Below are 14,474 nucleotides of genomic sequence, written 5' to 3'. Positions count from 1 at the left end.
CTTCCTTCCTTCCTTCCTTCCTTCCTTCTTTCTTTCATTCTTTCTTTTTTTCTATTTAGCCTTTTACAACTCTCCTTTGCTTACAGTATCACTTTGTTATTTTGGGTAGAAAGTTGACTCCGTAGGAAGACAGCTGTGGAAGAGTTTCTGGGATTGAGCCAAATCAGCTTACTTCTTTGAACTTGGGCAACAGTTAGAACAAGCTGTAAAAAAACAACAACGATGAAACCTAAGAAAAGTGAAAAAGTGTTTACAGATATTTTTTAAGCCCAGTGCCAGATTTTTATGAGGCCTGCCTCATAGATGCTTAACTTGTGATCTAAGAATAAACATTATGACCTGTAAACATATTTTTAGAGTCAAATCATGTTAACTTGAACTTTACAATTCTTTTTAAAACAATTATCTTTAAACCAAATGGTTTTATGCAGCATCTCCACTTACCCGCAGTAGTAGCATTGGAGGGCTGGAATAAACAAAGCCACATTGTTGGAAATCTTCATCTCCTATTTCTTTAAATGAAATTGCTGAAACATTCTTTGTTATTCATTCCATTAGAGTAAATACATTTCTGTGAATGCATACAACCCCACACTTTAGGCTTCGGAGCCCTCATGGCTGCCCCTTTGTGAGATGTAAGAAGTCTTAGGTCAAGGGGAGATGAGGGGATGGCACTTGCTTAGACACTTTTTGAATTATCTTACGTTGGGTGAAGATACTTTCCATTTCAGCTCTTTAGTCACTCTTAAAAAGATAAGTTTAACCTCTTTCTGTGGCTTCCAAAAAGGCAATATAGATTTACAATGAATGGAATTCAGAGCCGCTTTAACGAAAATAGTCATGTATCTCAGTTACATACAGAGTGGCTTCTTACACGTTGTCTTTAGGTTCTTATTTTTATATATTTTGCAGTCTTACCCAATTTTAGTTTAAAACGCTTCCACCATTTTAGTTTAAGTGGGAAACAAATACATGAAACCAAAACACAAGCAAATCAAGTATTCGAAGTTCAGGAGAGGAAATGTGGTGTGAGCTGTCTGCATAACAGGTGCTCTTTCTCTGGGAGATCCGCCCCACAAAGAACCATCCATAATGGGGCTATTTCATCATAGGGAATGTAAATTTTTGACATACCATCCCTTGCTATTGAATAAAATACAAAGTCAATGCACTTAGGATTTTCTTTTTTATTTAATAAAAGTCAAAATTAGAAAAATGAGGGAGAGCAACTTCCTACTCATTATTACACCTTTGTCTGTCCCGTCTACCTCATACATATTCAAATCACTTTCAGTTAAAAGATAATAATTTGTTGAGCATATACTGTGTGCCAGGCATTGCACTATATGAAGAAGAGTTATAAAGATAAATAAGATATCTCCTCCCACTGCCCGCTGCACCCCCCCAGTCAAGTGGTTGGGGGTGGAACATCTGACTGCAGTTGGCTATGATACCAGCCACCTTAGAAGAAGTGACCTAAAAGATTCATAAACAGAAGTTACTTTCAAAAGTGCATGTGTTTGGGGAGACTAGGGCTTGTCCCTCAGGTCAAGACCCAGCTACGAAATATGTGCCTCTTGTTCTTTTACTGTTGGTTGTGCTTAATGACAATGAATATAGGCACTGCTCAAATATACAAACTTCCTTTCTATACCTCTTCCCTCCACTTCTTGACCAATTCTTTCCCTCCATCCCTGGATGTGGGAGGGTGGAGGTCCATAGCCAGCCACTCTACTATCTCTCTCCTAAGCAATGACTAGAAAGGGAGGAAGTTCGTTCTGGGGCTGTTGGGTCCCATTAACACCCTAGCTGGCCTTCTTTCCATCTCTGGGACCTGGCGGTCTGGACAGCGGGTCTTCTAACCCCGGCTGCATGACAGAGGAAGTGCATCACTTTCCTTGTTGGCCAGTTGAGGCCCACTGGATATAACAGCGGTCCTTGTCATTGGGTATCTGCTTCTAGCGTCCTTCCAACCAACTGATCATTTATTAAAAAAAATTTAACCAACCTCATCATAACAAAATTGGGTTTTGCATTCAAGGGCCTGGGGACATCTCATACTATGATGACCATCCCACAGGAGTCTTACTCCATGTGACTTCAGACTGCTGGTGATAGGGCAAAGGCACTGAGGAGTCCCGTCTTGCAACTCCCATGTGGAGTAAACTGCACACAGGTGATCAGAAACGATGGAGCATGTCCAATGCTTGATTTCAGCGTGTGTTTCACCTTTCCCTAGTTGCTAATACTAGTATCGGAGTAAAGTGATTGGTCGGAAGTTTTCCTTTTTTACGTTACTTCTCCCAAAGGGGTGAAGGTGCTAACGGAAAGTAAACATACACAAGACCAGCATGAGGAAGGAGGCCTGGGTCAACGGCCCCTGGAGACCGGGTGAATTGACAGATTAGAAATGGCTCCCCTAGCTCCCAACTAGTTTGCTGCCTACTTTTGATTGTCTTATAAGAGAGTATCTTAGTCCTTAGTTGAATGGGAGACTTTTCTTGTCCTCTAAGGACTCCTAACACCTCTCTAGATGACAGCGTTATCCTTCTTAAGGTCTTGGGTCTCCTTGGAGCCCTGCACAAGTGGAAACCCTCTCTATCTATAAGGCACGATGATTCGCAGAGGATGTAACACTCCTGGGAAGCAATCACAGTGGTTTTTGTTTGCTTTTAAAAAATTCTGTCCAAGCTTATTGAGGTTACATGTTGTAGAGTAGGCCAGTGAAAAAAATCCAGTATTGTCTATTTCCATTCTCTTAGTCCTATTTCGTCTGTGGCTTCTTCCTCTACCACCTCCCTCTGGGTCCAGTAGAGAATTTGGGTGATTTACCCATCTGCACAATGAATTTAGTTGGGACACATCTTGCTTTTAATATTTTTGGGAAGCCTAGGAGGGTGAGGCAAGAATTCTGATAGAGAAACATTGCTTTTGGTACGAAAATTGTTGGGATTCGATGATTCTCGTTTCCGACTCTTGAGGCAAATTGACTAGATCAGGCGATCACTGTCATCTTGCTTGCAAAATAAGGTGTCTTAATATCCATTTGCATGAACCAAATGTTTGATAGTACAATTTCAAGCAACTGTGAAGGTTTCAAATGTAACCAGTGTTTAAAATTCTCCACCGAGATTTTCCCTTTATGAATAGAACGATTGCGTTACAAAGGAGTCAGCAGTGACTAGTGTTGAAATGTTTCATTGATCCCCCGCCCCACCTTTTTTTTGTCCCTCAGATTTTCTTCTCCTCAGACCTGGAGGGTGGAGAAGGGGGGGGAGGGGGGAAAGGCAGCATTGACACTTTTCTTTTTCTTTTTCTTTTTTTCAGATTCAGAAGAGTAAAAAACACCTCATATACAATAAAAGAGGCTGCCAGTGTCTTGCATCATTTTAGCTGAGCTTCATTCTCCTCCTTCTCCTTCTTCCACAAAGACCAATATCTAGAGAAGGTGTACAACTTTCAAAAAAACAAGCCCCCCACACTTGGCCGCCTCCCATGCCATCTCCTCCCAGGAGATGACTCTTGGGGAGCCGGTTTGAGGTCTTAGAACTCTGGGGGATTTCCCCCCGCCCCCCGAGCAAACAAAACAACCTGAGATTTTTGCACAAACAGAAACAAAACATGAAGGGATTTCTTCAAAATCCTTTGCTGATGTCCTGACTTTCACGGCATCTGTCTGGCTTGATGAGAATGGACATCCGGGATATGCTGAGAGAGGCCTGAAAAAGCCACACACACAGTAATTGCCATTTTATTACTGTCAATGCTGTTACTTTAAGTATCGTTATTTTTGCACTGGCTGCTGATGGCGGATATGGCCACGTGGGCGTTCATCACAGCTCAGATGGTGATTCCAGTCTCTGGTGGTTCCTTTCCTGAGTCAGGAGCATTCTTTTTCTTCAGTTTCCTTTGAGACTTAAAATTTGTTCTTATGCTTTTCTTTCCATTTATATGAGATGAAATTCTTTTGGTTTTATGAAAAAGGAAACTGTCCTACAGCGGTCTTTATTTGATGCTTGATTTATATGTGCATTCATTAATATGAACCTGAATGTTCCCACTGGTGATCGTGTCGTTCTGGTGGGACATCCAGTGTCATCGCTGGGGAGCATTCATAACTAAGTGGTTATTGACATTTTTACCACTAATTGGTCCTCTTCTTTTAGATATCTACAGTTTGACTTAATCACTCTTCTTTCTGTTCAGGAAACTGCTAACGGGATTTGTATCAGGGAGATGGGTCAGATAATTATTTTCATTTTTGTGAGCCTTTAGACATAGCGGATAGGAGATGATGAATAGCACAAATCAAAAATAAATTAGTAGATGTAACATGGAAAAAGAATAAAGATATGGCCTCCTGAAACCAAGTCAAAGATGAGATCCAGCAGACTACTAGTAAACTAATTTTATGGGTCTACATGGTGTGATTTGGATGAAACTGATTCTTAAAATGTAGTTGTAGTTTTTTACAAAAGAATATTTGTGAAGGGGGAAGTCACATGGATATGAGATGGAGTGAGATTAGTAATAGGAAGCTCAATAGTAGGCTTAAGTGTTTTCCCCGTTGCAGATTTAATTTCTACATTAAAAAAAGCACAAAAACAAACATTTAAAACATCCTCTCATTACTAAGGCAAAATGTTGGTATTTCTTCAGACTGAAAGGAGGAGACTATTATGTTGTCTGCGGCACGTTTGCGTTGCTAAAATATTCCCCAAGAGAACGATCCGAAGAGCTCTGTTGTTCAGAACGCATGGTCACGTACTGATATTTGAGCAGCATTCTTTGGGCAGCTTTATATTCTGCCTGGTCAGAGCACACATTTTTCTGTGGCTTCTCTTCCTTTCCTAACAGTGACCACAGTACATAATGTGGTCACAAATTCAAAACAGGGGCATAGCAGGTCAAGTAAATGAGTAAAGCAGGCCATGCAGTATCAGAATTATTGTGATAAATGGCCATTCATAAAGGTGCTTGTATCAACAAGGCAAGAGGGAGCAGTAGGGATGGTGAGGAATTGGAGTGTACTGTGTAAAGGGGGCAGCTGCTCGTGCTGTGTAGGAATGGGGATCCTAGATAATTGAGAGTTTATAGAAACCCTCTCCAAATTTTTAAACGTTGGCATCTAATTCAGGAACTTACAAACACAGTGCTGGTCAGAGAATACTTGCCTGTGACCAGCACTCAATCCACGGACATCAGTTTGTAAACTGTGCTCTTTGAGGTAGTATGATTTTGTGTGGGAATGAAATACATCCAGTACATGTCAATTCTTGACCTTGGAACTTGAACCTTTTACCTCATTTCTATTCTATTTTTGTATGTAGAGCTTTGTAGCCAGTCAAAATAGAAAGCCTATAGCTTCCCTTTTATACTCTAACAAGCAAGCCTAAATATTATTTGAAACAAACAAAAACAGGAATATAGCCATTTTTTCTAGCACCAATAAAGATGGAAATGTTTTTCATTTGCTTTAAGTCATTAATTAGCAGAAAAAGAATGGGAAGAGAATTTCATTTCCTGTAGAGAGAACTCTGCGTGGAACTCTCAGTGTGGAAAAATAAAAGCTCCATGTAATTTCTATTTTTAAATTCTTAAAAAAAAATTGGAGACATTAAAGTATAAATGTAAAATGATCTATTTTTAAAAAATACAAAACAATGTGTTATTATGCTATGAATGGATGCTGGAGCTGATAAGATTCTGAGATTGCAAGTCAGTATCAACTGGAAGAACAATGTTTCTAAAACTGTAGCTCACTTTCTATGGTCCTTTTGTCTCCTTAAACAGCTTCCTGCAAGCTGAGCAGCAATATGGGACACATATTCTCAAAGAGAGCAAGGGCTTGCACACCTAAATTAAGAATTGACCGGTATGTGGGCAAATCAGTGGGCACATTCCCACCACTGACAACTACAAGTTCTTCATGTCCCTGAGTGAAAATGACAAATGGAGTTGGCACTTGGCTTTGGGTCCCCATTTTGCCAAACAGCTCTACGTTCAAGTTTTATTGATGTGGCACATTTCAGTGACAGAGTCACCCATCCTTAGGGATGTCATTGTTCCATCTTTTATTCACGCCACCCGTCCTTAGGTTATGAGCCCTAATAGCTTATAGCAGCACAAGAAGCTCATTTCCAACTCATTACATTCAAATGGATTTTCTTCCGCTGTCCATTTCATTCTTGGAGCTTTTAAAAGCTGTTAAAAATATCTGACAAGATCCCATTAAGGACCCGATATACTTAAACAATAAAATGATATCTAAACTTCTAAGAGCCAACGAATAGTCTAGTGTACCTGTTCATTTCATTTGCAGAATTAAAGCCGTTTTATTTTCCACTTGGAGACATGCCTTCAGTAAATGTGAAAAGTAAAAAGTAAAGAGCGACATTATCACAGGTCGTGAGACAGAGCAGACAAAGGGAAAGAATTTTGTAGTTCATATTTTGGGAGTAAGGATACTGATCTCTTAGCATCATTTCTGTGATGGATCACTGTAGATAGATGATGATAGATGATAGATAGATAGATAGATAGATAGATAGATAGATAGATAGATAGAAGATAGATAAAAAGAATATATAATTTACTTCTATTCTTAACCTTTGAGCAGAGACTCACATGATAAAATTCATCACATTCTCCATGGAGTCTGGGGGGAAAACAAAAGAAAATAAAAGCACAAAATCTTTTTCTTATAATGAGATAGAGAAGATTCTGAGATTAAAGCCTGTATATGTAGTATTATATCTCAAATAAAGGGGATTTAGGGAATCTACGCAACATTACTTTTTCCACTTGGAAACTTCATTCTAATTTCAAGACCCCCACACATCCCAACGGGAATTGCAGTGGCCCATCACCGTGCCTGGCACACAGTCAGCAATCAAGAAACACATGCAGAATTGTCCATTTGACTTCCACTCCCCACCTGTGAGTGCAAACTAAGTTCAAATTTACGTAAACATTTATTCGACATCTTTTATTTGCCAAGCATATCGCTAAAAGCGTATGTTCTAAGTATATACAGCTATACCTTAGAGACACAAATAGCTTTTCATAAGGGATGGGAAACTGCAGGTTGTTTGGGGAAAATTGTCAGAGCTAAGTTTATGAAAAACCAAAACCTAAAAACTTCTCCATGGCCTTTGGATTTGAGAAAAACAAAACCAAAACAAACTAACAACAACAACAACAACAAAAAACTGGATTTATCTGAAAACGTCCTTCCAAAAAGGATGTTGACACCAATCTACATGAAAGATCAGTGGGTTTATTTATAATCTAAGTTGAAACATTTACCATCCAAAATGGAGTCTCCTGGAGCAAATAAGAGAATCTATACGTGCAGCGTGGAGAATTGCTCCCAGTTTTGCTCTGCTGATATTATGGTTGGTATAGCACTGAACCACAGCAGAACTGGACGTTAAAGAACGCAATGTTGCAATAATGATGCTATATTGGACCTTACGTGTGAATAAATGGAAAGTAATTGTTGGAATTCATCAACAGTGATCCATATAAAGGCCTCATTATGACAGAGAGAAGGCACCTAATGAAAAAATTGCAATGAACAGCACAATATTTCTATGAAATATCCCTCTGAGAATCAAGAGACACGTTATCTGCCCAGATCAGATTTCAGTTTAAGGCTTCCTCTCATCAAAGACACTGTTGGGCACAGAAGTGACACTAGAATTAGAATGGTAATGGGGCCATCTAGGACATTAGACAAAGTTCGCCTGCTTAGTGAATTTGGGTCCAGGTTAGAAAAATGGGAACTGACCTCTGGCTCTTCTCTTGAGACATTTGTAAGAGACTGGATGCTCCTCCAGGAAAGTCTGAAATAAGCAAGAATTGTTTCATCAAAACATTTTGTTTTTATATTAAATAAGAGAGGGGTGCCATGGGAAACCTGGCCTGATTCATGAGCGTCAACTTAAACATTATTAACTAATTGTAACTAATGCTCCCACTCCACCCATTGTCTTTAAAATATTGGCATATTTGAAATGAATTTACACTTATTCTGGCTTCTGTTCCCAAGTGGAAGTAGTTTGACACTGGCAAAGGCTGGCTTTACTAAATGAACTTGGACTCAGCCTAGATTGCTGTCCTCTGAACCAGGAGAGGCAGGGGGTGGTGCATGAGCCCTTTCAGTCATTCAGGCTCACGCACTCAGTCTCCCGTAGGGAGATCTCACCATCTCAAGGAATAAATGCTGGCCGTAGCTCTCAGCTTTGGTCAGCTCCAGCCATGAGGCCTGAACCGCACCCATGCATTTTCATGGGAGCTGGCTTCTGAATCTGCAGAAGAAGCATTTCTCATCCATGTTGTAGCACAAGAAAACTCATTTAACATAAAGGCCATTAAAACCCAATAGCTATGGAATGGCTCTTAAGTCGCTTTGGAAAGCACATCGTTGTATAGCCTTTGCTTCTCTGTCACGATCTGTCTTGGTATAGGGATTTGTGTCCTGGTGTCCTTGCCTTTGAGTGGCATATGTGATGGAAATACAGTCACGTATCAATATACATATATTTATAGTAAAAACCATAGGTATTGTCCAGTAACTGACTCTTGAGACAGAACTTTCTTTTTCTTCTTGCTTCGATGATATTTTTATACAATTTTGTATGCTGTAAAAAAATTTTTTAATATTTGCTATTTTCATTTGTAGAGCTTGGTTAGGTTTTTACCCGCTCTGGTGCCCACTGTACAGCCAGATTCCTGCCTCCCCGACTAATTTGAAAGTCTTCTTTTTCATACCCTTTCTTTGACCTTTTCCTTCTCATTTTTGTACCTTTCACAAATTCTTTCTTTTGCTTCTGTCCAGGCAAGGCATTCTGTTTGCAGTATCATTTTAGCACATGGAAACACAAAATAATGGAAGAAACAAAAGCATCTCGTTCCAGTATAATTTACATGAGGAAATGTTGGGTGCCAAGGGTTGGGTAGGGGTCGATGGGGAGGAGAGAGTAGGTTGGAGAAACAGGAAAAAAGAACTTTTCGATGAGAAATCGATTACCCAAAGCAAGCTGAGTCACTTCGAGGCTAATACAATGCTGTCATTATCTTGCCTCCATGTATAGATAGCACAGTTTTTGCTGTTCTAGGGTTTTCCTCTTCAGGATGCTGTGCCCACACCGTAGGTGTGTAGACTCCTATAAGGGGCACTGGTTATATGTGAACGGATAACAGCTCATCTCCACAGACTTAGATTTTGCTGCTGCTCAACTGGATTTGTGGGAGATGTCTGGATTGATACCAAGAATGTTTAACAAGACTCAAAAGAGGGAGGCAGCGAGAACCAAAACCCCCAACCTCAATCCAAATCATGCCAAGTCAATAGTTCTTTGGAGAAATAAGGAAGGGATTTCTGGATATGTTCTGAGAACGCTCTTCTGAAAGGGAAGATGGCGAAATGGACTTGTCTTTCTTTTACAGCAGTGATAGACTGTGCTTCCATGATGTGAAATGTGTTTCGAGCAGATAAAATGCAGATTGCAATTTGCATGTGTGTATCAAAGGGCGAGAGAATGGCCATTTATTCTAAAGAAGAATGTTTTCTTCCCTATGATGCTGGTTTGTGCTAAAACAAGCAATTCAAATGCCATAGCATCACATCTCCAAATGCAAAATAAATCATAGGGATTCACGTAAAACAGAATATGCTAAACTGCTCTTGATAAATTACGTGTTCATTGTAAATCTTTATTGCACAGATGAGGCTGCCAGTTCCTCAATGTATAATTTTCCCCCAGCAACTAGTAATGAATAAATACTTGTATGTTCTTCTGATTACCAAATAAAAACAATGTGTAAACCTCTTGATTGGAATTTTAAAAAATGAAAAGGCTGTTTTTTTTTTCTTTCGTTGGTTTTCATTGTTGTCTATGTTCTGTCCGAGATACCGGGGCTGTTCAAACTCACTGAGCCATCTGCCTCTTTTGTATTCCTCCAAACACGACATAATCCCCAGGTACCAAGTGCTTTTTGCCTTGACCCTGGGAGATATACACAGTGTATCCCTTCTCATACGATCCTTTTTGAGGTGGATGGGTTATCAGAAGCTCCTTGAAGGTATCAGAAATGTCAGCATTCATGGAATTAGGCTGGCTTACATATGTTCAGTTTTCTTATGGGTAACATGATATTTTGGTTTTATATTTTGTGGGTACCATGATATTTTGGTTTTATATTTTGAGGCTGTAGCACAGTTTACTTGACCACCTCTCCATTGGACAATTAAGTTACATACTTTTATTTTATTTTTTATAGTTGCAAATAATATAGCAATGGAGCTCGTTGTACTGTAAGGCTTTGTCAAATTTCTGAATATCTCCATTGGAAAAATTCTTAGATGTACAATTACTGAGTGAAAGGTTGTGAACATTTTTTCAACTCCTCATTCATATGTCTAATTCCAAGGCAAATTCAAATATTACAACAGCCATATTTAAGTAGCATATAGTGTTGCACGTCTGAATAGTTCTCATTTTTTTGAACATTATTTTTTGTGATGAACAGAGATCAAGCGACATGAAAACAAGCATAGTACCGGTTGTAGTTGTATCGTGGAGGAAAAATGTGACTAAACACGCTGAATATGCCGCTGTAATTTATGTGCCATTGCAAAACGGCTCTTAGGGAAGTACAGGCGGGTTGGAAGCCCGCCACATTTTCGGTGATTCCAAAGCCCTAAGCAGAAAGTGGACTTCTCTTGATGCTTTTTTGTCAAGGCTGTAAAGGGGCAAAAATGACAATTTGTTCTGTGCCATCAGGCACTGGCTTGCTAATGTCCACCACACCCCAAATGGAACATAGAAAAGTTGTCAGTAGATATGCTTAGTGATAGCAATCTGGGGTTGTGTCTTTCACACATTGCAACATGCTAAAAGAGAGAGGGGTCGAAAAGGCCCAGTAAGTTGACAGATGCTTTTCCTACTTCGGCCTTTCGGCATCCACCTCTGCCTGTGGGATCTGCTTTCACTAAAACATTGCCGTTGTTGGACTATTACTACTGACGATGCATGGTCTCAAGGTCTTAAATCACCCTTTCCCAGCAGGCTTGGATTTGGCCATGCTAACCCCATTTGGCAGAAGGGAAATTATTTGTTTGAGGTCAAGTCGCAAAGCGCTGGGGTTTAGTGCTCACCTCACGTCCTGAGCCTTAGGTGTGTGTATCTGCCCCAAAGTAGTCGGCCTTGGTTGTCACTTCCATCTCTGTCCTCTTCTCCAGACTCCTGATGAATTGGACTTACTGTCCTGTAGCTGAACCAACCAAGGACATTAACTTGAAATATCTGAAAGGTATTCGTTTATCAAAATATACTTCCAATCTCACAAGCTGTAGTGATGACATTTCTGCCCCAAGCTGAGCCTTCGACTTGTTTACTCTTTGGACATTCAGATGCCGTGGGTCAAGGACATTGTAATTCACAACCTTAAAATGCTTTTCTCCCAAAGATGACACACTGGCTACTTTACACACACACAAACCTTTCTTTTGATTATAAACTAATAACAAACACTACATCGCACTGCACAGTTTGCTAAGCAATTCCACACATGTACTCTTGCTCGATCCTCACAATTACATCCTGAAATAGATGTTTTTAAATTTTTATAGATGAGAATAATGAAAGTTAGCCGATGCAGGCATGTAGTTGTTTATTCCTGTTTTCATTTTACCAACTTCATTTATAAAATGTTTCAGAATTCTAAAATCACAGAAATTTCATCTTTTTTTTTTTTTTTTTAAGTTGAGAAAGCAGAATAAAGCCAGAGGTAGAAAGCAGAGCCAGTGCAGACAGAGCCAACCAGGGCCTGTGTTAGTATGCAGCCATGCAGGCTGGTAGGCCTCTCAGTTCCCAGCATTAAGTCATAAATTAGATCTGAGTTTCCTGGAAACCTAAATAAAAATGAAAAGAGAACATTTACAGAATTCATATCATTTTGTGAGGATAAAGCTCACCAGTGGCTGAGAAGAAAGAATGCTTCCCCTGATGGCTGAGAGAAATATCTTCTACGGGTATTCACTGAGTGCAGTGCTTCTCACTCATGGCGGCAGACTAGGCTCACCCGGAAACTCTTAAAATGTCCCAGACCAATTAAAACAGCATTTCTGGGGAAAGGGTCTGGATATGAACACATTTTCTTTAAACCCCCAGGTGCTCCTAATGCGTAGCCAGAATTGAAAAACATTGAGAGTGAATTCTGAGTCACTCATGGAGCGACATTTCTACCCTAAATCCCAGAGCAGGTTCTAGATGTCCTGAGGCCGTCTGCCCGCTGCAGCAGTCGGGCATTCTGGAAGCTGATCAGGATGTGGGTGTTCCAGCTCCGTTTCTGATGTTTTCCCCAGGAATGGAGGGGGAAAGTTTTCAGAAACTGGACCTGAGATAAGATGAGCATTATTCTCTCGAAGGGACTTTGAGTAACGTGATGGATAATCCGGTAACTGGGGAGCCGAAAATGATTTCAGTAGCACAACCTCTGTGAGCAGGGAGCCAGTGGGAGGCTGACTCAGCCTCATCACCCCCGGTGGTCCATGGTGCTGCCCGAAGATCTGGAGAAATCACAGACAGGTTTATTTTGTATGTTTCCACCTGCTACCTGTTTATGACTCAGGATTGGGACAGTGGAGATGGTTTCTACCCTTTCCTGATGGATCGGGCATATCATGAAGCATCCAGAGAAAATACCGTTTCTAGAGGGTTTACAGGCCTGTTTGTTCGCTGACCCAATGCCCTCCGTGGTTCCTACCTACCTCAGTGTCTGCAAAGAAGATACCTGAAACTAATATAATATCACATGCCAACTGTAATGGAGAAATAAGAAAATTATTAAAGAGCTTCCATGGGCAATATTACATTTACTCTCAACTTGACGAGAGCATCCATGGAAAGCAGATGCCATATTTTTCAGTAGTTAGACAACAAGAGGGAAGTTCATCACACAGTGTTTGCCAAGCCTGCCTGAAGATCAGAGCTACCTGTGACACTTGGAAAACATCCAGCCTCCAACCCCACCCCAACCCACCCCACCCCACCCCTCAAAATGCTGGCTCCTTGGTAGTTGGTTGGGCCTGAAAATCTGGTTTTGTTTTTCCTTTTTGTTAAAGTCATCGTTCCACTTGTTTCTTAGACTTAGGCAAATTTGGGAAGACTGCACCTAAAGAAAATCTTGATGATGAGTTCATTAAGAAATGGGAAAAGTTTCTCTAGGTTTGACCTCTGGAGGATCTTGGCTTAACTTTTGTCCCCAACACTCAGTAACTTTGTGCAAATTAGTTAAACTTTCTTTGTCTTCAAATTCTGTATAATGAAGGTCATTTTATCATCAGAGTATCAGAATAGATAACTAAGGTATGTTTGATTATCTGTAGCTAATACAGCGCCTAGAACATCGTAACTGCTTGACGTGTGACCGTGACTGTTACTAATGACCAAGCTGTCAAATTGTGTCACTGCTGAGTAAAAAAACCTAAACCCTGCCAGCATCCTAAAGCGATGCTTCTTAGCTGAGGGCACTTTTGTTCCTAGGGGACAGTTGTCATTGTCTGGTGGACATGTTTGATGATCATGACAGGGGAGGTGCTGCTGACACCTAGTGAGTAGAGGCCAGGGATGCTGCTAAGCATCTTGCTATGTTCAGGACAGCTCCCTACGACACGGAGTAATATGGCCCAAATATCATTGTGCTCTTGAGGAGCTCTGTCCCAAAAGGACAGTGAGATAAATAAAAGGTCTTGTAAGTGGAGGGATAAATATTTTGAGTCATTGGCATCCCCACTGTGGAGACGGATCCAGTGGGACACAGAGGCATTTCCGGTGGATCGGACGTGGCTCTGGACAAGGGCAGAGGTGTGGATTTACTTCCTGGTGGGGCTGTTGACCAGGACTGATTTGTTTCACACTTGGGTCCACGTTTCTTTCTCTACGATACAGTGTGGATGGCCCCCCTGGAGTTGTCTGGTGGGGTAGCCCTGGCCTGACCCAAAGTATCACTTAAGCTAAATCTTTTACCTCAAGGTATCCAAGATGCCTCATTTGAATGGTGATCACCTGGAGAACTTGTTGACGTGTAAACTTCTGGCCCTATTCCTTAGAGATTCTGCTTCAGGAAAGGACAGTGGGATCCATATTTATAAAAATCACCTCAGGGGATTCTGCTCACAGTTCCAGCCAGGTCTGGACCCTCTGAGTTCCCTGCCAACTCTGACATTCAGGGCATCTAGGACACCTGGAAAATGGAGACGTGAAGTTCTTCCCAGCTCTCTCACCTCATGTGAATGAACGGTTTTTGGATTAAACTTGTATTTCTTTATTATTACGACCACTACTAATACTATGAACGGTGCTACGACAACCGCCAATAATGATAATAATAATTAACGATAACACAGAATGTTCTTAAGACTAAAATCAAACAGTCTCAGACACCATCCCAAGTAGATTTCGTCA

The 14,474-nt window shown here is 40.6% G+C and overlaps 1 protein-coding gene across 6 annotated transcripts in view; it reads left to right on the top strand.

The window, feature by feature from the left end:
- The window catches only part of PDE1C (phosphodiesterase 1C), a 411,511-nt gene that overhangs the window by 377,732 nt on the left and 19,305 nt on the right, over window positions 1-14,474 (top strand). Inside the window, exon 18 of one of the 6 annotated variants that reach the window (XM_025046881.1) lies at window positions 3,328-5,470. The exons of the other annotated variants lie outside the window; for them this stretch is intronic. Coding sequence (XP_024902649.1) covers window positions 3,328-3,341 — 14 coding nt within the window. The 3' untranslated portion in view covers window positions 3,342-5,470. Of the gene's footprint in view, window positions 1-3,327; window positions 5,471-14,474 lie in introns of those variants that run through there. 6 annotated transcript variants of the gene reach the window in all.

The sequence above is a fragment of the Pteropus alecto genome, unplaced genomic scaffold (genome assembly GCF_000325575.1).
Source record: "Pteropus alecto unplaced genomic scaffold, ASM32557v1 scaffold21, whole genome shotgun sequence".
NCBI lineage: Eukaryota > Metazoa > Chordata > Mammalia > Chiroptera > Pteropodidae > Pteropus > Pteropus alecto.
Note: the sequence above shows the minus strand (reverse complement) of the source record. Positions and strands in the feature narration are given on the sequence as shown.